This window comes from Ranitomeya variabilis, chromosome 2 (genome assembly GCF_051348905.1).
Source record: "Ranitomeya variabilis isolate aRanVar5 chromosome 2, aRanVar5.hap1, whole genome shotgun sequence".
Lineage (NCBI taxonomy): Eukaryota > Metazoa > Chordata > Amphibia > Anura > Dendrobatidae > Ranitomeya > Ranitomeya variabilis.
This window is the reverse complement of record NC_135233.1, coordinates 531,005,062-531,027,187: the sequence shown is the minus strand read 5'-3', so window position 1 is coordinate 531,027,187 and position 22,126 is coordinate 531,005,062. Positions and strand designations below refer to the sequence as shown.

At 44.4% G+C, this 22,126-nt stretch overlaps 1 protein-coding gene across 2 annotated transcripts in view; it reads right to left on the bottom strand.

Moving 5' to 3' along the window:
• Positions 1-408: 408 nt before the first annotated feature.
• Positions 409-22,126, bottom strand: part of PRRG4 (proline rich and Gla domain 4) — a 267,339-nt gene continuing 245,621 nt past the window's right edge. Inside the window, exon 6 of one of the 2 annotated variants that reach the window (XM_077288094.1) lies at positions 409-1,143. In XM_077288094.1, the coding sequence (XP_077144209.1) occupies positions 912-1,143 (232 nt within the window). In that variant the 3' untranslated portion in view covers positions 409-911. The remainder of the gene's footprint in view (positions 1,144-22,126) is intronic. The other variant, XM_077288095.1, reaches the window with a different exon arrangement.

Below are 22,126 nucleotides of genomic sequence, written 5' to 3'. Positions count from 1 at the left end.
GGCCATGCATACCAGGATAGGGATGAGGGGGCCATGCATACCAGGATAGGGATGAGGAGCGATGCATACCAGGATAGGGATGAGGGGGCCATGCATACCAGGATGGGGATGAGGGGACCATGTATACCTGGACTGGGGAGATATATATACCAGGATAGGGGATATTAGTACAGAATTGACCACATTTTTTGCTTCAATATTTTTGCTAATTTCCTTGTCTGAAACCTAGGTGTGTCTTATGGTCCGGTGCGTTTTATAGTTCGAAAAATACAGTAGTTGCATTAGTAGATTACTTCAGTGAAGAAATAGATATACATATGGCCTCTTCTATCCAGGCTCCAGCTCTATGAGTTTATGCACATAGATTGTTTTTAGACCAACAGACACAAACATGGCAATACAAAAATAGCAACAATATAATATTTTTTTAATATAATGTAATGATTTTTGTCTCACCACAAGGTAATACTTCACAGGATCATTTGCTTCCCGAGCTTTATGCCCAATAATAAAGGAACATACAAAAAGTGCAGGTATAGAAAATATGTTCATAACCATCTGTAAAAATATCGAGGCTGTAAAAGTGAATACTCCAACGGCCTCACAGACTTTGAATGTCTTTACATTCCTGTTTATGCTCAGTTCCTATCATGAAAACTTTTTATCATCTGAGTCTATAAAATAAGGTCCAGAATGTATTACGATAACCCTACACTTAAATTCATTTTATTCTTAGTCCATCTTTTGAGAAATTCCTCCAAAATGTAGATTTTGAGAATGGCAGCATTGTTGAACATGCCCTCTTCACCATGACCCTGTCCTTTCTTTTAGGATGGTGAATCAGATTTTTTTCTTCCCTCCATCCTTTACTGTTATAGCTGTACATCCAACAAAATGATGTCTCTGCACACTCAAAAAACTTGAGAAGCAGGAATGGAAAAGCACTTTCTGTAGATTTTTGCATCTATCTCAGTCCCAGGATAAGGTGGTGGTGGGACATCATGCGAAGCGTCCATTGCCACAGCTTGTTCATAGGACGGGGGTCCATTCTCTGCTGTAGGAGATAAAGTATTCTGCAATGGAACCAATTCTTGTGTCCTGGATCGGACGGATGTAGATCTGAACTCATGGTCTTCCTCTGGACTATAAGAAAAATAAAGAACACACCCAGTTAAGCACTTGAAGGTTTTCGGAACCAGCTAATATCCACTCAAATAAATTAAACATCTATTTAAACATATAGGCATAAGTAACACATGTAGCAATAATAATAATAATAATAATAATAATAATTATTATTATTATTATAATGTGCGGTCATAGAGAAAAACATAACAAGGCAGATTTACTAATGTGTATGCTCATCAACTTTTGACATCAAGTTGTATTTATTTTTCCATCTCCCTAGGAATGGGGACATGGCTTAGTTGAAAAAGGGTATGGCTTATGAAGAAAATGTGACAACATGCTCCAAAATATATGCACAAAAAGACGATGGCTGCAACCAGTAAGTGCTCAGCTGCTTTGTAATTGTAGTAACTATGGCATGTGACCACTGAGGCCACTGACAGGCTGCAGCAGTAATAAGGACTGGTGAGGACCACCAGAGTCCATTCTGGATTGGTAGTTGATTGAAGAGCTGTTCTTTTTTCAAGTAGTTGGAAAAGCTGTGTAATTAAAGCTGGTTATATGTGCCAACATGCTTGCCTACTGTTGGTAAGACATCTATCTTTTTGCAGAACCCCAAATGGACCTGTAGCGCCCCCACTGCCGCAGGGCCGAGGGGTACCCGGTACTGGGCCTCTGAGTCTCTGCTCTGGGGTTGTCACGGTGGCTAGACCCGGTCCGTGACCCTGCTGAGGGGCGTACAGTGAATGGTGGATGTGGATGGTGGTGGTGCGGTGCAGTAAATAACGAGGACACCAGGTTGCAGTCTCTTTACCTCTTTACTGAAGGTCTCTGGGTCCTCAGTCCGGAATACGGTTCACCAGGCTGCGCAAGTCCGGCCGGTCCAATGGCACCTCCAGAGTTCTCTTTGCAGGTGGAAATCTGTGCCTTCCTGCTAGCGCTATGTGTTGTGGTCCTCCCCTGCTGTGCTTACGGGATAGTCCCCACAACTGTTGTGTCTGTTTCTCGTGTTCCCTCACAACAACTCGATTAGATGATGTTCTGTTAATCCTCCGTCCCTCCCGGTGTTATGGTTGGGACGCACCCGTATGACGGGTAGGCTCGGAGCTCTTCCGGGACCCTAGAGTCGCCCCTCTCCACAGGTTGCCCCCCATGTCTGCATAGGTGATTTAGGTGAGACAGCCCGCCTGAGACTGACTGTCCTGCCGTTGGTTTGAAGTATTGCCTGGAGCTAGATATATGAATACTTCCTCGGCGTTCCGGCCGCCGGTTGTGCGCCTCAGTAGGATGTTGCCTCGGTCTTACAGCACGACTCCTACTGGTATTCTCCTTCTTGCTTTGATCTCGTTTCTCACTCAGCACAATATATCTCGCTTCTGATCCCTTCTTAGGGCACCGCCGCTATGCTGAGCAGGCACGGTCCCGTGACGTTCTTTCTTGTAGCCAGGCCTCTGTCAGGGTCCCAAACCTGACAGGGACCCTACCGAATCTTCCCCACAACACCCCCTGCCACAAGGTGTTGCCTGGTTCCAACTCAGTCAGCTTTCTGTCTAACTTCCTGCCTGACCCCCAGTTTACCCACACGGTGAGGAGTGGCCTAATAAATAGCACCCTTAGCTCCCCCTGGAGGCCTGACTGTGAAATGTATTGGTGTATGTGATACCTGGTCAGATGAACTCCTTCAGTGCCATCAGACGTACCATAGCCCCCCTTAGCGGCGGAGCCACAGTACTGCAACGACCAGGACTCTGGGGCGCTGCACTCCCCCCCGGTTAAATCCAGTACTCCGGGACTGGGAAGAAAACAACAATACATGTCAGCAAAAAGACATACAATTTTTGTGAGTGCAATAACAATAAGCATATTTGAACAGAGCTTCCCTTTATGGGAGGTGAGGACACTTAAACGTTACAAACATGGTTAAATACTGTTAAATAACTTTTCTTACCCAACCGGGTATTCTACTAAGTGCATAATTTTTAAACATTAATTCAACATTGCCTTTAAGGATGTACACTCTAAATCCACTAAAGACCTTCTTATAACACATTATAAGGCTTGAGCAACTGTGCTACATTCTCCTACTTTACGTCTGCAGGACCGCCTGTCCTACCGGCTCCAGACCTACTGCCTCTCCTTCCTATTACAGGACCGCTCCTTTCCGCCCGAGCCTACTGTCCTTCCACTACTATACACAGTATAGAACATGTTTTTCTTTCAGTTTGAGATCACTGAGCCATCTCTATATGGCTCCTAAGAGGACTCACCACTAACCCCTACGGGTTCACTTCCTGTCCTCATCCTTCTATTAACATTATTGAACATTTCTTACAATTAACTAATTGGTTACATTTAACTTTCACATATCAACATTATTACTTCTTCTTTCAAAGCATCATCATTCCTTAAGTGCTATCGATGAACATCCCCTTTAAGAGGGGACCAAGTCTCTATGAGGTAGTGCAACTTTTCAAGCTGCAAGTCCGTATGCAGCTAGGACTCCAGTACAAGTTCCAAGAATTGTATCTTCGCAAAGAGTCCGTCTTTTATATAAAACCAGTAGGGAGCACCTTTAAGAAGGTGCAAACTATATACAAGAAGTTTGTATCATGCATTGTTCATGATTCAGCAGTTCTTTTCAACAATGAGGAAACAGGAAACAAAAGCAAAAGCAGAGGAAGGGATCCCGGGTAAACAAAGGGATCCCTTTAAGAGTTAACCCTAGTCGTGTTTAAAGCAGCAAAAAGCAGGGAAACAAACAGTTAACTATGTACAGTTTCAGGTTTCCGAGGTTTAGTTGGACGGCTTCCAGGGCTGCACCTGGCACTTAACCCTTCCTGGCCTGGGAAAAGTGAGGTCCAGGGTTACACCCAGTGCTGGACAAACGCCGTTAATCCGTCTTTCATGTACGGTTAAATCATGCGCAGCGATGGAGGTCTGCGCAGCTTGAGTAGGGGCATTTGCTGCAGCAGAGGTAGCGGCTGCTGCAAGATCAGTCACTGGAACGGAGTCAGCAGCTGTGGCACTAGCAGTCGCGGGAGTGGTGTCAGTCATCAGGGCAGGGTCGTCCTTCATACCTGCTTCAGATGCGGTCCCTCCGGTGCCGGTCTGCTCTGCCTCCGCTGGGGTCTGGAATGCTGGCTGCAGGGCCTCGTGCTGCGACGTTGTCATCTCCGTTTGCAGCATCTCGCTTTCCGGCAGGGCCTTGCTTTCTGGCTTCGGAGCGCTGGAACTTCTTTCTTGCTCCGGACCAGGCGAGGCTGCCGACAGATGTCTGGTGAGGCTCCCGATGATGGTCTTCTTCCACCCGACCTCAGTGCTCAGCTGCGTCTGCGGGAGTTGGTGGATCAGCTCGTCCGCTCCGGTCTGCAGGAGGTCAGCGTCAACTATGGAGGTCTGGCTGCGGTGCCTCTCCGGGTAGCTGGGGGAGTCCTGGGCTCCGACCCCACGCTCCGGCTCCGGGCAGCTGGCCATGGCGTCCTCCATGTCGCTGAATTCTTCTTCCTGGTCCTTTTCCCGCTCTCTCCTCCGTGGGCGGTTTCGCTTTCTCTGTTTCCGCCCACCATTGAGAATCAGGAGGCGGATCTCTGCTGCTGACGGACACGTCCTCACGGTGCAGAAATATTTAGACTGGGCGGCCATTGTCGTTCGCGCTCTCCAGCTTGTCCACGCCTACTCCACGCCCCTCTTCTTCTCCTGCGCTCTCCTCAGCGCTGTAATGGCGGCGGATTTTGGCGGTAAATGGCGCGGCACAGTCTTTGCAATAAATCACAGTCCAAGCACAACAAATCGCAGTTCCAATGCACACATGACCTGATTCTTCAGGCTTAAGTAGATCCTGTTCGTGACGCCAAGTTGTAGCGCCCCCACTGCCGCAGGGCCGAGGGGTACCCGGTACCGGGCCTCTGAGTCTCTGCTCTGGTGTTGTCACGGTGGCTAGACCTGGTCCGTGACCCTGCTGAGGGGCGTACAGTGAATGGTGGATGGTGGTGGTGGTGGTGCGGTGCAGTAAATAACGAGGACACCAGGTTGCAGTCTCTTTACCTCTTTACTGAAGGTCTCTGGGTCCTCAGTCCAGAATACGGTTCACCAGGCTGCGCAAGTCCGGCCGGTCCAATGGCACCTCCAGAGTTCTCTTTGCAGGTGGAAATCTGTGCCTTCCTGCTAGCGCTATGTGTTGTGGTCCTCCCCTGCTGTGCTTACGGGATAGTCCCCACAACTGTTGTGTCTGTTTCTCGTGTTCCCTCACAACAACTCGATTAGATGATGTACTGCTAATCCTCCGTCCCTCCCGGTGTTATGGTTGGGACGCACCCGTATGACGGGTAGGCTCGGAGCTCTTCCGGGACCCTAGAGTCGCCCCTCTCCACAGGTTGCCCCCCATGTCTGCATACGTGATTTAGGTGAGACAGCCCGCCTGAGACTGACTGTCCTGCCATTGGTTTGAAGTATTGCCTGGAGCTAGATATATGAATACTTCCTCGGCGTTCCGGCCGCCGGTTGTGCGCCTCAGTAGGATGTTGCCTCGGTCTTACAGCACGACTCCTACTGGTATTCTCCTTCTTGCTTTGATCTCGTTTCTCACTCAGCACAATATATCTCGCTTCTGATCCCTTCTTAGGGCACCGCCGCTATGCTGAGCAGGCACGGTCCCATGACGTTCTTTCTTGTAGCCAGGCCTCTGTCAGGGTCCCAAACCTGACAGGGACCCTACCGAATCTTCCCCACAACACCCCCTGCCACAAGGTGTTGCCTGGTTCCAACCCAGTCAGCTTTCTGTCTAACTTCCTGCCTGACCCCCAGTTTACCCACACGGTGAGGAGTGGCCTAATAAATAGCACCCTTAGCTCCCCCTGGAGGCCCGACTGTGAAATGTGTTGGTGTATGTGATACCTGGTCAGATGAACTCCTTCAGTGCCATCAGACGTACCATAGCCCCCCTTAGCGGCGGAGCCACAGTACTGCAACGACCAGGACTCTGGGGTGCTGCAGACCCATGAGCAATCATTTCTGTGAGGTTTTGGGAAGCATTTGCTCTCCTGTGAGATGTACCATCTTCACCAGAAATCTGGGAGGTTCTCCCAATGTTGGCAAGTATGGATTCAGGCTTTGCTAAAATTTGTGGTGCCTGTTCGCCATAAAAACTCAAACCAAGGCAAATGTTCAGTATGTGCAATTTATATAATCCACATGGCCCATAATATATTACTGCTGCATGGGGTAACACTAATAGACTGGCAGTCAACTCTTATGTGTGACTATCATGAATCTTACTTGTTTGTATTATTTCGCTACGGTACAGCTCTGCTATTAGATTCTTGAATTTATGGAGTTATAATTTGGTCACTGTAGAATCATAGAATGGAAATGGATGGGACCTCCAGGGTCATCATGTCAAACCACCTGCTCAATGCAGGATTCACTAAACCATCTCAGACAGATGTCTATCCAGCCTCTGTTTGAAAACTTCAATTGCCTGAGAATTCACCACCTCTCTTGGCAGTCTGTTCCACTCATTGATCACCCTAACTGTCAAAAAGTTTTTTCTTATATCTAATCTGTATCTTCTCCCTTTCAGTTTCATTCCATTGCTTCTCGTGTTTCCATGTGCAAATGAGAATAAGGATAAACCTTCTACACTGTGACTCCCTTCAGATATTTGCAGACAGCTATTGGTCCGGTTCACTAATGAGAGCGCCCTTACCACACCGCTGCCACCACTGTAAAAGCAGGACTATAAATAGATTTAATACCGATAGAGTGACAGACACATCCCCTGGAAGAAGCTAACGCGAAACGCGCGTTGGGGCTCAGGACTGCGTGTGCAGGTCATGTATCACTCTCACATTTTCTCTTAACTCTGCATTTGTTAGGATTTGGATATGTGGCTTTTATTTTAGATCCAGATACCCTTGAATCAGCTTGCTTATACTGCTTTGTTTTACTGATCTCCATTTCCTATGTACCTCTCATAAGTGATTAATATCTCTGTTTATTTGACATAAGTTTACTTATTGGTGAATATAAAAGGAATTCCTTTATGCATTATGTATTTAAAAAGCACTAAGCACATTTTTTTTCACCTATAAAGGTGTATATATGCACTGAGCACTTTGAGTAGCTTTTCTCTTTTCCCTATGAGAGGTATGAATTGGGTACTCTAGTCCGTTAAGAGATACGTTCTTTCTTAAATAGTGGTCCGCTTGTCAATGCAACTTATGCTAGATTAATTAATTGTTTATATTTATTCAATTGGAAAAACGTATATTTTTGAAGTGGCGAATTAGGACCTAAAACATTTATTGTGATTGTCTTTGATACTGATCTGCAGGTAGCGGTTTTGTCTACATTTGTATCTCTATTGTATCTAAATATATTTTAAGTGAATGATTTTAAAAGAGATTTATTAAATAAAGATGTTATAATTTTTTGAACTTAGGCATTTGCTTCCATTTGTTTGTAGGAATTTTTGTATTAACCCCTTTACCCCCAAGGGTGGTTTGCACGTTAATGACCGGGCCAATTTGTACAATTCTGACCACTGTCCCTTTATGAGTTTATAACTCTGGAACGCTTCAACGGATCTTGGCGATTCTGACACTGTTTTCTCTTGACATATTGTACTTCATGATAGTGGTAAAATTTCTTCGATATAATGTGTTTATTTGTGAAAAAAATGGAAATTTGGCAAATATTTTGAAAATTTTGCAATTTTCCAACTTTGAATTTTTATGCCCTTAAATCACAGAGATATGTCACACAAAATACTTATTAGGTAACATTTCCCACATGTCTACTTTACATCAGCACAATTTAGGAACCAAAATTTTTTTTTGTTAGGGAGTTATAAGGGTTAAAAGTTGACCAGCAATTTCTCATTTTTACAACACCTTTTTTTTTAGGGACCACATCTCATTTGAAGTCATTTTGAGGGGTCTATATGATGGAAAATACCCAAGTGTGACACCATTCTAAAAACTGCACCCCTCAAGGTGCTCAAAACCACATTCAAGAAATTTATTAACCTTTCAGGTGTTTCACAGGAATTTTTGGAATGTTTAAATAAAAATTAACATTTAAATTTTTTTTACACAATTTATTTCAGCTCCAATTTGTTTTATTTTACCAAGGGTAACAGGAGAAAATGGACCCCAAAAGTTGTTGTACAATTTGTCCTGAGTACGCCGATACCCCATATGTGGGGGTAAACCACTGTTTGGGCGCACCGCAGAGCTCGGAAGGGAAGGAGCGCCATTTGACTTTTCAATGCAAAATTGACTGGAATTGAGATGGAACGCCATGTTGCGTTTGGAGAGCCCCTGATGTGCCTAAACATTGAAACCCCCCACAAGTGACACCATTTTGGAAAGTAGACCCCTAAGGAACTTATCTAGATGTGTTTTGAGAGCTTTGATCCCTCAAGTGTTTCACTACAGGTTATAACTCAGAGCCGTGAAAATAAAAATTCTTTTTTTTTTTTTTTCACAAAAATGATTTTTTAGCCCCCAGTTATGTATTTTCACAAAGGTAACAGGATAAATTGGACCCGAAAAGTTGTTGTCCAATTTGTCCTGAGTATGCTGATACCCCATATGAGGGGGGAACCACTGTTTGGGCGCATGGCAGAGCTCGGAAGGGAAGGAGCGCCATTTGGAATGCAGAATGCAGATGGATTGGTCTGCAGGCGTCATGTTGCATTTGCAGAGCCCCTTATGTACCCAAACAGTAGAAACCCCCAAAAGTGACCCCATATTGGAAACTAGACCTCCCAAGGAACTTATCTAGATGTGTTGTGAGAACTTTGAACCCCCAGGTGTTTCACTACAGTTTACAACGCAGAGCCGTGAAAATAAAAAATCCTTTTTTTTCCCCACAAAAATGATTTTTAGTCCCCCAAATTTATATTTTCCTAAGGGTAACAAGAGAACTTGGACCCCAAAAGTTGTTGTCCAATTTGTCCCGAGTACGCTGATGCCCCATATGTTGGGGTAAACCCCTGGGCGCACGGTAAAGCTCGGAAGGGAAGGAGCACTGTTTTACTTTTTCAATGCAGAATTGGCTGGAATTGAGATCGGACGCCATGTCGCATTTGGAGAGCCACTGATGTGCCTACACAGTGGAAACTCCCCAATTTTAACTGAAACCCTAATCCAAACACACCCCTAACCCTAATCCCAACGGTAACCCTAACCACACCCCTAACCCTGACACACCCTTAACTCTAATCCCAACCCTAATCCCAACGGTAAATGTAATCCAAACCCTAACTTTAGCCCCAACCCTAACCCTAACTTTAGCCCCAACCCTAACCCTAACTTTAGCTCCAACCCTAACCCCAGCCCTAACCCTAGTCCTAACCCTAGTCCTAACCCTAACCCTAGCCCTAACCCTAACCCTAATGGGAAAATGGAAATAAATAAATGTTTTTAATTTTATTATTTTTCCCTAACTAAGGGGGTGATGAAGGGGGGTTTGATTTACTTTTATAGCATTTTTTATAGCAGAATTTTATGATTGGCAGCCGTCACACACTAAAAGACGCTTTTTATAGCAAAAAAGTTTTTGTGTCTCCATATTTTGAGACCTATAATTTTTCCATATTTTTGGTCCACAGAGTCATGTGAGGTCTTGTTTTTTGCGGGACGAGTTGACGTTTTTATTGGTAACATTTTAGGACACGTGACAGTTTTTGATCGCTTTTTATACCGATTTTTGTGAGGCAGAATGACCAAAAACCAGCTATTCATGAATTTCTTTTGGGGGAGGCGTTTATATCGTTCCACGTTTGGTAAAATTGATAAGCAGTTTTATTCTTCGGGTCAGTACGATTACAGTGATACCTCATTTATATCATTTTTTAATGTTTTGGCGCTTTTATACGATAAAAACTATTTTATAGAATAAATAATTATTTTGGCATCGCTTTATTCTGAGGACTATAACTTTTTTATTTTTTCTTTGATGACGCTGTATGGCAGCTTGTTTTTGCGGGACAAGATGACGTTTTCAGCGGTACCATGGTTATTTATATCTGTCTTTTTGATCGCGTGTTATTCCACTTTTTGTTCGGCGGTATGATAATAAAGCGTTGTTTTTTGCCTCGTTTTTTTTCCTACGGTGTTCACTGAAGGGGTTAACTAGTGATATAGTTTTATAGGTGGGGTCGTTACGGACGCGGCAATACTAAATATGTGTACTTTTATTGTTTTATTTTTTTTTATTTAGATAAAGAAATGTATTTATGGGAATAATATATATATTTTTTTTTCTTTATTTAGGATTTTTTTTTTTTTTTTTTACACATGTGGAAATTTTTTTTTTACTTTTTTACTTTGTCCCATGGGGGGACATCACAGATCAGTGATCTGACAGTTTGCACAGCACTCTGTCAGATCACCGATCTGACGTACAGCACTGCAGGCTTACCAAGCGCCTGCTCTGAGCAGGCACTCGGTAAGCCACCTCCCTCCCTGCAGGACTCGGATGCCGCGGCCATCTTGGATCCGGGCACCTGCAGCGAGGAGGAGGAGGTAAGAGACCCTCGCAGCAACGCGATCACATCGCGTTGCTCTGGTGATCTCAGGGAAGCCCGCAGGGAGCCCCCTCCCTGCGCGATGCTTCCCTGTACCGCCGGCACACCGCGATCATAGTGCCGGATGTCAGCTGTGATAATCAGCTGACACCCGGCCGCGATCGGCCGCACTCCCCCCGTGGCCGCCGCCGATCGTGCAGGACGTACTATCCCGTCGGTGGTCATACGGGCCCACCCCACCTCGACGGGATAGTACGTCCAATGTCAGAAAGGGGTTAAGGAAGTGCCATCTATAGGCCAGTATTGCTCTATATGAATTTTTAAGTCTCCTTTTAGTTTTCTTTTTTGCAAGCTAAACATTCCTAGATCCTTTAACTGTCCCTCGTAGGACATAGTTTGCAGTCCACTCTCCATCCTCGTATCTCTTGCCTGAACTTGCTCCAATTTTTCTATGTCTTTTTTAAAATGTGATGCCCAGAACTGGGCGCAGTATTCCAGATGAAGCCTGACCAAGGAGGAGTAGAGGGGGATAATTATTTTCAATCGTTTTTATTGAATTTTCTCACATAACAAACAGACATTTTACAATAAACATAAGAATCCCGGCCGCACAGGGCCCTAACAAAGGCAATTAAGCCAAGATATTGCCAATAATATTTCAAAACAATATGCGTAACAGATGACGTATGCAAATAGCTGTCTTTTTTCTTCCTTTCTTTTTTTTTCTTCTTTTGTCCTCTCTCCCCCTCTTTTTTAAGTCTGTTCCTTATCTAAATTTTGAGTGATTGTGGGTTCTAACGAGGCATGTGACTGATCTGTCTTAGAACTAAGACACTACATCCCATGTTAATTGTGTTTAGAAATACCTGGCATAACAATAACAAGAGCCGGGTATTAACAATTTCCGTTAGGGTCACTGGGCCACAACTCAAGATTGACCCAATAACTGTATATTCTGAATGATTTTACTAGGAGATAAATGAATGGTATGAATGAAAGGGAAAGGAGGAAGGGAAGAGGGGAAAAAGATAGAGAGAGCGAGAGGAGAAACAGGGAGAAAAAAAAAGGAGAAGGAGAGCTTGTGCAGCTGATGTCACCTACTAATAGTCTTGATCAGGTAAATAATGATTGGAAGTTTGGTGAATCCCTGAATAGGATCCTGGGCCGCCAGACTTGGATAAATTTGTTGTGGTCTCTGGAAGCTTCTGCGTATAATTCCTCCATGTAGCATATGTGTGACAGCTCTTGCTGCCATTCAGATATAGATGGAGTTGCTATTGATCGCCAATGTCTGGGACTCACCAGGCGTGCTGCAGTCATGCAAAAACATAGGAGACTGCGCTTATGTGATTTAATGGATCCTGGTAGTACTGAAAGGAGGGCTATCTGGGGTACAGGGGGAAACTTCTCTCCTGTGATCTTAAGATAGGCCAAATACACCCCCTCCCAAAAAGTCTTTATTGTGTCGCAATTCCACCATATATGGAGCATTGTTCCTCTCTCTATTCCGCAGCGCCAGCATGTATCAGGCACAGTTGAAAACATTGTATTCAGCTTTGTCGGGTAGTGATACCACCTTGAAATAATCTTTTAATTTCTTTTTTGGGCATACCCTGCCACTGACATTTTATGGGTAAATAGACTAGCTTTTTGTTTGTTTTCTTCTGAGAAGGTAATGTGTAATTCGTTTTCCCATGCTTAGATAAAGTTAGGGTCCATATAGGAGGATGATTGGTTTAGGAAACTATATATGAGAGAGAACAGGTGAGAAGGAGGTGATTCTCTGAGAAACAACCCTTTAAAGGGAGTCAGTGTGACCGGTAGAGAGCACCATCCCTCCCTCCTCCAGAAGTTTATAAAAGATCTCATCTGCTCATATTCCAACCAAGAGAGGTTTTGTGGCGGGTCTATGTTTTGTAATTCCTCTAAGGAGGGAATGTTGGATCCTGTCAATATGTGACATAGACGGGTGTCCGGGCTTGCGCTCCAGCGAACAAATTTTGTTTTCAGATTCCCTGGCGGAAACTCTGGGTTGGAGAGTATGGGGGTGGGCAGACTGTAGGGTCTGACTAATATGTTTTTTTGTTTTATTCGGTCCCAAACCCTCCAAGCATCTCTTATCAGGAGCCCCTGAGGTGTGATCTGTGTTTTATCTTTGGACTCGATCCATGGGAGGTGCTTCACAGGTGTAGAGCAGTACCCCTGCTAAAGCATTACCCACTGTTTTGATTTTTAATAAAATTGCCAATCGAATAATCAAACCACAAAGGAGGCCTGATGGTATGTGCGAAGGTCTGGTAAGCTCGCTCCCCCTGACGCTTTGGAGCGGGTAAGAACCTGAAACTTTATTTTATGTTTATTTTGTTTCCATACAAATCTAATTAGAGCAGATTTAAGTGTTTTGAAAAAGTTTGCTGGTGGTAAAATGGGAACTGTTGAAAAATGTATAGAAATCTGGGGAGAATATCCATTTTAAACACATTTATGCTCCCGAATCATGAAATCATTTTATTGTTATATGCAGCGAGGTCTTTGAGTGTTTTTTCTAAGAGGGTAAGGTAATTTAGACAGTAAAGCTTACTAAGATTAGAGGGAATATGGATACCAAGGTATTTGATTGAATTCAGTTGCCACCTGAATTGGAAGTTATGTGTGGCCGATTATATATCAGTTGGTGATAAGGATATATTTAGCGCCTCAGTTTTGGAATAATTAACTTTAAAATTACTCAAGTCCCCATATCGTTCAAATTTCTTCATAAGAGTGGAAAATGTAATATGTGGTAGCGATATGTACAGTACAACCCCTGGCAAAAATTCTGGAATCACCGGCCTTGGAGGATGTTCATTCAGTTGTTTAATTTTGTAGAAAAAAAGCAGATCACAGACATGACACAAAACTAAAGTCATTTCAAATGGCAACTTTCTGGCTTTAAGAAACACTAAAAGAAATCAAGAACAAAAAATGTGGTAGTCAACATCCAACATCCACAACTCCTCATAGACTATCCTGTTAGCCTTGGGGCCTCCGCTCCACCTGTGGGAAGGAAAACCATCTAAGCTGCATCTCAATCGGCCCCAGCGGACTCCTTTAGCAGCATCAGTCATTTATAGCCGAGTACCACAGGTGGCGTCACGAACAATCCCCTACAAATATTTCCCTCATCCCTTTCTATTGCACTCCCAGGGCCACGGACCGGGTCACTGCTGCCGTGACCACCCCTTTAAGAGCCGTCCGACCTGGTTCTGAGTACTCCATGGCCCAAGTGGGTGTTGCACCTGTCTGTGTTTGTCCCTACGTGCTGTGACCCCACTTACACTGCAAAATATGTTTTATGAGGAAGGGTGTATCAGTGGATGAGTCCAATTAGGTCGTCTGCTATTGGGCTCTATGATTTCTATGTAACCCCTGTACAAATATATACGCCAGAAGTGTACAGCACATTGACTCAGCGGTTAGCGCCATGCAGCACTGGCACCCTGGGGTCCGACCAAGTACATCTGCTTAGTATTTGTATGTTTTTCTCATGTCATCTCATTTCACATTCACAAAACATATTGTTGTTACTTGGCTTGCTATGAAATAGCTTCATGTATTTAAAAGGATAATTACATTGTGACCTTCATTGGGAATAGGAACCAATTAATTTTGTAAGTGCTGATTGTGTCAAAGTGTTGTTTGGTCCACAAAATGATCACTATCGCATGTGAAAAAAATCTTTTTGCTTCTTTAAAGAGAACCACCTGCCACGAGGTTTGGCCGATACGATGCGGCCACTGTCTTTCAGGGCTGATATACAGCATTCTATTATGCTGTAGATAAGCCCCCGATCCGATCTGAAAGATAAGAAAAATAAGTTTTATTATACTCACCCTGAGGTGGTCCAGTGCCAATCAGTGGTGAAAGTGGAGATATAGAGAACATGAATATGGAGGTCTACATGACAGCAGGTTTACTAGTCCACTACTGATAACCTTCTGCTGATAAAATGTTGATTTTTATCACAGCTACAGCAAGCAGCCCGCTATGTCACACATCCCTGTAATCAGGGTCTGTGCTTATACATTGTGCTGCTCCTAGACTAGGTGGACAGAACCTGGTAACAAATTCCCTTTAAAGAAACAGTTGTTCCCATGTTACCAAGTAAAATAGTAGAGGAAAATCTCAGATATTCAGTGAGATGCCCGCCTCTGTAATTACAGACGGATAATTGCACCCTTTATATGTTTTCACAGGCAGAGTTATTTTTCTGTAATTACAAAGTCTTGAATTGTTTGACTGCAGGAAAGACATAAGGAATTTCTTTGGCAAACTGCTGAGATCTAGGATGTTATATCTCTTGTGAGCATGAAAATGGAACTGAAAGCCAACTACATTTCACGGCTGCTTGCATTTGTATCTAGATCGGATGTCCAAATAAAGAGTCACCAGACTACTATTCTATGTTTTAAAGGGAATCTGTCACCCCCCCCCCCCCAAGCGTTTGTAACTAAAAGAGCCACCTTGTGCAGCAGTAAGGCTACTTTCACACTAGCGTCGGAAGACACACGACGAATTGCGTCATTGCGACGTACCGACGCTAGCAGTGAATGCGCCGCACAACGGGGGCAGCGGATGCTGTTTTTCAACGCATCCGCTGCCCCATTGTGAGGTGCGGGGAGGCGGGGGCGGAGTTCCGGCCATGCATGCGCGGTCGGAAAAGACGGGAACGACGCACCAAAAAACGTTACAAGCAACGTGTTTTGGTGGCGACGGTCCGACGCAACACAACGCAACCGTCGCACGACGGTTGCGACGTAAGGCAATGCGTCGCACTGCGTCACTAATGCTAGTCAATGGAGAAAAAACGCATCCTGCAAGCACTTTTGCAGGATGCGTTTTTTCTACAAAACGACGCATAGCGACGTGCAGTGCACGACGCTAGTGTGAAAGTAGCCTAATGCTGCATTCTGACAAGGTGGCTCTTTTAGTTCTTGTTCCTGCCACTGCTAAAAGAATCGTTTTTGAAATTTGTCCCTCATACCGTAAAATCGCCACGGGGGCAGGTCTTCCCCCCCTGATCAGACGCACCACAGTCGTCACTCATGACAGATTCCCTTTAAGTAAAGAAAAGATTATAACATTGTATGGCCACTAGGGGAGCAAAAGATTATAACATCGCATAGTCATTAAGGGAGCCAAAGATTCTCTCAGTAGGTAATATTTCACGGTCACACCTTCGGTTGTCATTATTTATGTGACTACTTATAGAATACCATCATGAAAAAGTCTAGCACTCAACTTAAGCATGAATAGTTGATTTATTTGTAGCACTTGAAACGTTTCAGTCTGTGAGGACTTTCATCAGTCACGTGCTGTACTTAGCATATGTGGGAGATACTTCCACAGGAGAATGGTACACGTGTGGTGCTGAGGGGCCACCACGCTGTATGATAGTAACAATAGTATTTAACCCCTTCCCGACCTTTGACGCCACGTAGGCGTCATGAAAACCCGTGCCAATCCGACCCATGACGCCTATGTGGCGTCATGGAAAGATCGCATCCCTGCAGATCGGGTGAAAGGGTTAACTCCATTTTCACCCGATCTGCAGAGACAGGGGGAGTGGTACTTCAGCCCAGGGGGGGGGGGTGGCTTCACCCCCCGTGGCTACGATCGCTCTGATTGGCTGTTGAAAGTGAAACAGCCAATCAGAGCGATTTGTAATATTTCACCTATGAAAATGGTGAAATATTAAAATCCAGCCATGGCCGATGCTGCAATAGCATCTGCCATGGCTGGAGACCCCGATCTGCCCCCCCCCCACCCCACCGATCGCCCCCCCAGTCGTCCTTTCTGCCCCGATCTCCTGTCCGCTCCCCTCCTCCCTCCTGTCCGCTCCCCTGGTCCTCTTGTACGCTCCCCCGGTCCTCTGATCCCCCCCCCCCGTGTTCCGATCTCACCCCCCCATACTTACCTAGCTTCGATGTCCCTCCCGGTGTCCGGCCGTCTTCTCCATGGGTGCCGCCATCTTGGAAAATGGCGGGCGCATGCGCAGTGCGCCCGCCGAATCTGCCAGCCGGCAGATTCATTACAAGTACATTTTGATCGCTGTGGTAGGTTCTATCGCAGCGATCAAAATAAAAAAATAATAAATAAACACCCCCCTTTATCACCCCCATAGGTAGGGACAATAATAAAATAAAGAAAATATTTTTTTTTCTTTTTCCACTAGGGTTAGGGTTAGAACTAGGGTTAGAACTAGGGGTAGGGTTAGGGTTAGGGGTAGGGTTAGGGTTACGGGTAGGGTTAGGGGTAGGGTTATGGCATGTGCACACAGTGCGGATTTGGCTGCGGATCCGCAGCGGATCGGCCGCGGATCCGCAGCGGATCCACAGCGGATCGGCAGCGGATTTGCAGCGGATCGGCAGCGGATCCGCAGCGGATCGGCAGCGGATCGGCCGCGGATCGGCAGCGGATCGGCCGCGGATCCGCAGCGGATCGGCCGCGAATCCGCAGCGGATTGGCCGCTGCGAATTCGAAGCAGTTTTCCTTCAGGTTTACAGTACCATGTACACCTATGGAAAACCAAATCCGCTGTGCCCATGGTGCGGAAAATTCCGTGCAGAAACGCTGCATTGTATTTTCCGCAGCATGTCAATTCTTTGTGCGGATTCCGCAGCTTTTTACACCTGTTCCTCAATAGGAATCCGCAGGTGAAATCCGCACAAAAAAACACTGGAAATCTGCTGTAAATCCGCAGGTAAAAGGCAGTGCCTTTTACCTGCAGATTTTTCAAAAATCGTGCGGAAAAATCTCACACGAATCCGCAACGTGGGCACATAGCCTTAGGGTTAGGGTTGGAATTAGAGTTAGGGTTGGAATTAGGGCTAGGGTTTGAAATAGGGTTAAGATTAGGCTTGTGGTTAGGGTTACGGATAGGGTTAGGGGTGTGTTGGGGTTACAGTTGTGGTTAGGGTTGGGATTAGGGTTACGGTTGGGATTAGGGTTAGGATTAGGGTTAGGGTTGGAATTAGGGTTACGGGTGTGTTGCGGTTAGGGTTGTGGTTAGGGGTGTGTTGGGGTTAGGGTTGTGATTAGGGTTATGGCTACAGTTGGGATTAGGATTAGGGGTGTGTTGGGGTTAGTGTTGAAGTTAGAATTGAGGGGTTTCCACTGTTTAGGCACATCAGGGGTCTCCAAACGCAACATGGCGCCACCATTGATTCCAGCCAATCTTGCGTTCAAAAAGTCAAATGGTGCTCCCGCCCTTCCAAGCCCCGACGTGCGCCCAAACAGTGGTTTACCCCCACATTTGGGGTACCAGCGTACTCAGGACAAACTGGGCAACAACTGTTGGGGTCCAATTTCTCCTGTTACCCTTGCAAAAATAAAAAATGACTTGCTAAAACATAATTTTTGAGGAAAGAACAATTATTTTTTATTTTCACGGCTCTGCGTTATAAACTTCTGTGAAGCACTTGGGGGTTGAAAGTGCTCACCACACATCTAGATAAGTTCCTTCGGGGGTCTAGTTTCCAAAATGGGGTCACTTGTGGGGTGTTTCTACTGTTTAGGCACATCAGGGGCTCTGCAAATGCAATGTGACGCCCGCAGACCATTCCATCAAAGTCTGCATTTCAAATGTCACTACTTCCCTTCCGAGCCCTGACGTGTGCCCAAACAGTGGTTTACCCCCACATATGGGGTATCAGCGTACTCACAACAAACTGGGCAACAAATATTGGGGTCCAAATTCTCCTGTTACCCTTGTGAAAATAAAAAATTGCTTACTAAAACATCTTTTTTGAGGAAAGAAAAATGATTTTATATTTTCACGGCTCTGCGTTGTAAACTTCTGTGAAGCACTTGGGGGTTGAACGTGCTCACCACACATCTAGATAAGTTCCTTAGGGGGTCTAGTTTCCAAAATGGGGTCACTTGTGGGGGGGTTTCTACTGTTTAGGCATATCAGGGGCTCTACAAACGTAACATGATGCCCGCAGACCATTCCATCAAAGTCTGCATTCCAAAACGTCACTACTTCCCTTCCGAACCCCGACGTGTGCCAAAACAGTGGTTTACCCCCACATATGGGGTATCAGCGTACTCAGGAGAAACTGGACAACAACTTTTGGGGTCCAATTTCTCCTGTTACCCTTGGGAAAATAAAAAATTGTGGGCTAAAAAATCATTTTTGAGAAAAGAAAAATTATTTTTTATTTTCATGGCTCTGCGTTATAAACTTCTGTGAAGCACTTGGGGGTTCAAAGTGCTCACCACACATCTAGATTAGTTCCTTGGGAGGTCTAGTTTCCAAAATGGGGTGACTTGTGCGGTAGCTCCAATGTTTAGGCACACAGGGGCTCTCCAAACGCGACATGGTGTCCGCTAATGATTGGAGCTAATGTTCCATTCAAAAAGCCAAATGGCGTGCCTTCCCTTCCGAGCCCTGCCGTGCGCCCAAACAGTGGTTTACCCCCACATATGGGGTATCCTCGTACTCAGGACAAACTGGACAACAACATTTGGGGTCCAATTTCTCCTATTATCCTTGGGAAAATAAAAAATTCTGGGCTAAAAATCATTTTTGAGGAAAGAAAAATTATTTTTTTATTTTCACGGCTCTGCGTTATAAACTTCTGTGAAGCACCTGGGGGTTATAAGTGCTCACTATGCATCTAGATAAGTTCCTTGGGGGGTCTAGTTTCCAAAATGGGGTCACTTATAGGGGAGCTCCAATGTTTAGGCACACAGGGGCTCTCCAAACGCGACATGGTGTCCGCTAACGATTGGAGCTAATTTTCCATTCAAAAAGTCAAATGGCACGCCTCCCCTTCCGAGCCTTGCCGTGAACCCAAACAGTGGTTTACCCCCACATATGAGGTATCGGCATACTCAGGAGAAATTGCCCAACAAATTTTAGGATCCATTTTATCCTGTTGCCCATGTGAAAATGAAAGAATTGAGGCTAAAAGAAATTTTGTGTGAAAAAAAAGTACTTTTTCATTTTTGCGGATCAATTTGTGAAGCACCTGGGGGTTTAAAGTGCTCACTATGCCTCTAGATAAGTTCCTTGGGGGGTCTAGTTTCCAAAATGGGGTCACTTGTGGGGGAGCTCCAATGTTTAGGCACACGGGGGCTCTCCAAACGCGACATGGTGTCCGCTAAAGATTGGAGCCAATTTTTCATTCAAAAAGTCAAATGGCGCTCCTTCCCTTCCGAGCCCTGCCGTGCGCCCAAACAGTGGTTTACCCCCACATATGAGGTATCAGCGTACTCAGGACAAATTGGACAACAACGTCCGTGGTCCAGTTTCTCCTTTTACCCTTGGGAAAATAAAAAAATTGTTGCTAAAAGATCATTTTTGTGACTAAAAAGTTAAATGTTCATTTTTTACTTCCATGTTGCTTCTGCTGCTGTTTATTAACCTGAAGGGTTAATAAACTTCTTGAATGTGGTTTTGAGCACCTTGAGGGGTGCAGTTTTTAGAATGGTGTCACTTTTGGGTATTTTCAGCCATATAGAACCCTCAAAATGACTTCAAATGTGAGGTGGTCCCTAAAAAAAATGGTTTTGTAAATTTTGTTGTAAAAATGAGAAATCACTGGTCAAATTTTAACCCTTATAACTTCCTAGCAAAAAAAAAAATTGTTTCCAAAATTGTGCTGATGTAAAGTAGACATTTGGGAAACGTTATTTATTAACTATTTTGTGTCACATAACTCTCTGGTTTAACAGAATAAAAATTAAAAATGTGAAAATTGCTAAATTTTCGCCAAATTTCCGTTTTTTTCACAAATAAACTCAGAAATTATCGACCTAAATTTACCACTAACATGAAGCCCAATATGTCACGAAAAAACAATCTCAGAATCGCTAGGATCCGTTGAAGCGTTCCTGAGTTATTACCTCATAAAGGGACACTGGTCAGAATTGCAAAAAACGGCAAGGTCATTAAGGCCAAAATAGGCTGGGTCATGAAGGGGTTAATATAGCTTTTAGTAATTGTAGTGGGGGTGGGGCGGTGGCCACACGTTATCACTTTAGCGTATAGGGGCTGTTAAAGCCAGATGAGAGAGCGAAGGACTCCAGACGCGGTATCCACCATAAAAATTATGGAATCATGAAAAACAAACAAACAAAAAAACACTCCAACACATCACTAGTATTTTGTTGCACCCCCTCTGGCTTTTATAACAGCTTGCAGTCTCTGAGGCATGGACTTATTGAGTGTCTAACAGTACGCTTTATCAATCTGGCTCCAACTTTCCCTGATTGCTGTTGCCAGATCAGCTTTGCAGGTTGGAGCCTTGTCATGGACCATTTTTCTTCGAATTCCGCCAAAAATTTTCAATTGAATTTAGATCCGGACTATTTGCAGGCCATGACATTGACCTTATGTGTCTTTTTTCAAGGAATGTTTACAGTTTTTGCTCTATGGCAGGAAGCATTATCATCTTGAAAAATGATTTCATCATCCCCAAACATCCTTTCAATTGATGGGATAAGAAAAGTGTCCAAAATATCAACATAAACTTGTGCATTTATTGAAGATGTAATGACAGCCATCTCCCCAGTGCCTTTACCTGACATGCAGTCCCATATCATCAATGACTGTGGAAATTTGCATGTTCTCTTCAAGCAATCATCTTTATAAATCTTATTGGAACGGCACCAAATAAAAGTTCCAGTTCCAGCATCATCACCTTGCCCAATGCAGATTCGTGATTCATTACTGAATATGACTTTCATCCAGTCATCCACAGTCCACGATTGCTTTTCCTTAGCCCATTGTAACCTTGTTTTTTTCTGTTTAGGTATTAAAGATGGCTTTCTTTTAGCTTTTCTATATGTAAATCCCATTTCCTATAGGCAGTTTCTTACAGTTCGGTCACAGATGTTGACTCCAGTTTCCACCCATTCCTTCCTCATTTGTTTTGTTGTGCATTTCCTGTTTTGGAGACATATTGCTTTAAGTTTCCGGTCTTGACGCTTTGATGGCTTCCTTGGTCTATGTTTGCCTTTAAGAACCTTCCCATGTTGTTTGTATTTGGTCCAGATTTTAGACACAGCTGACTGTGAACAACCAACATCTTTTGCAACATTGGGTGATGATTTACCCTCTTTTAAGAGTTTGATAATCCTCTCCTTTGTTTCAATTGACATCTCTCGTGTTGGAGCCATGATTCATGTCAGTTCACTTGGTACAACAGCTCTCCAAGGTGTGATCACTCGTTTTTCGATGCAGACTAATGAGCAGATCTAATTTGATGCAGATGTTATTTTTTGGGTATGAAAATTTACAGGGTGATTCCATAATTTTTTCCCTCATAATTGAGTGACTCCATAATTTCCCCCCTATGCTTGGTTAAAAAAATAACCATTACTGACTACCACATTTTTGTTCTTGATTTCTTTTAGTGTTTCTTAACCCTGCTGTTCTGTTTAGATTTCACATACACTTGTACTGTTCCCAAATAAAGT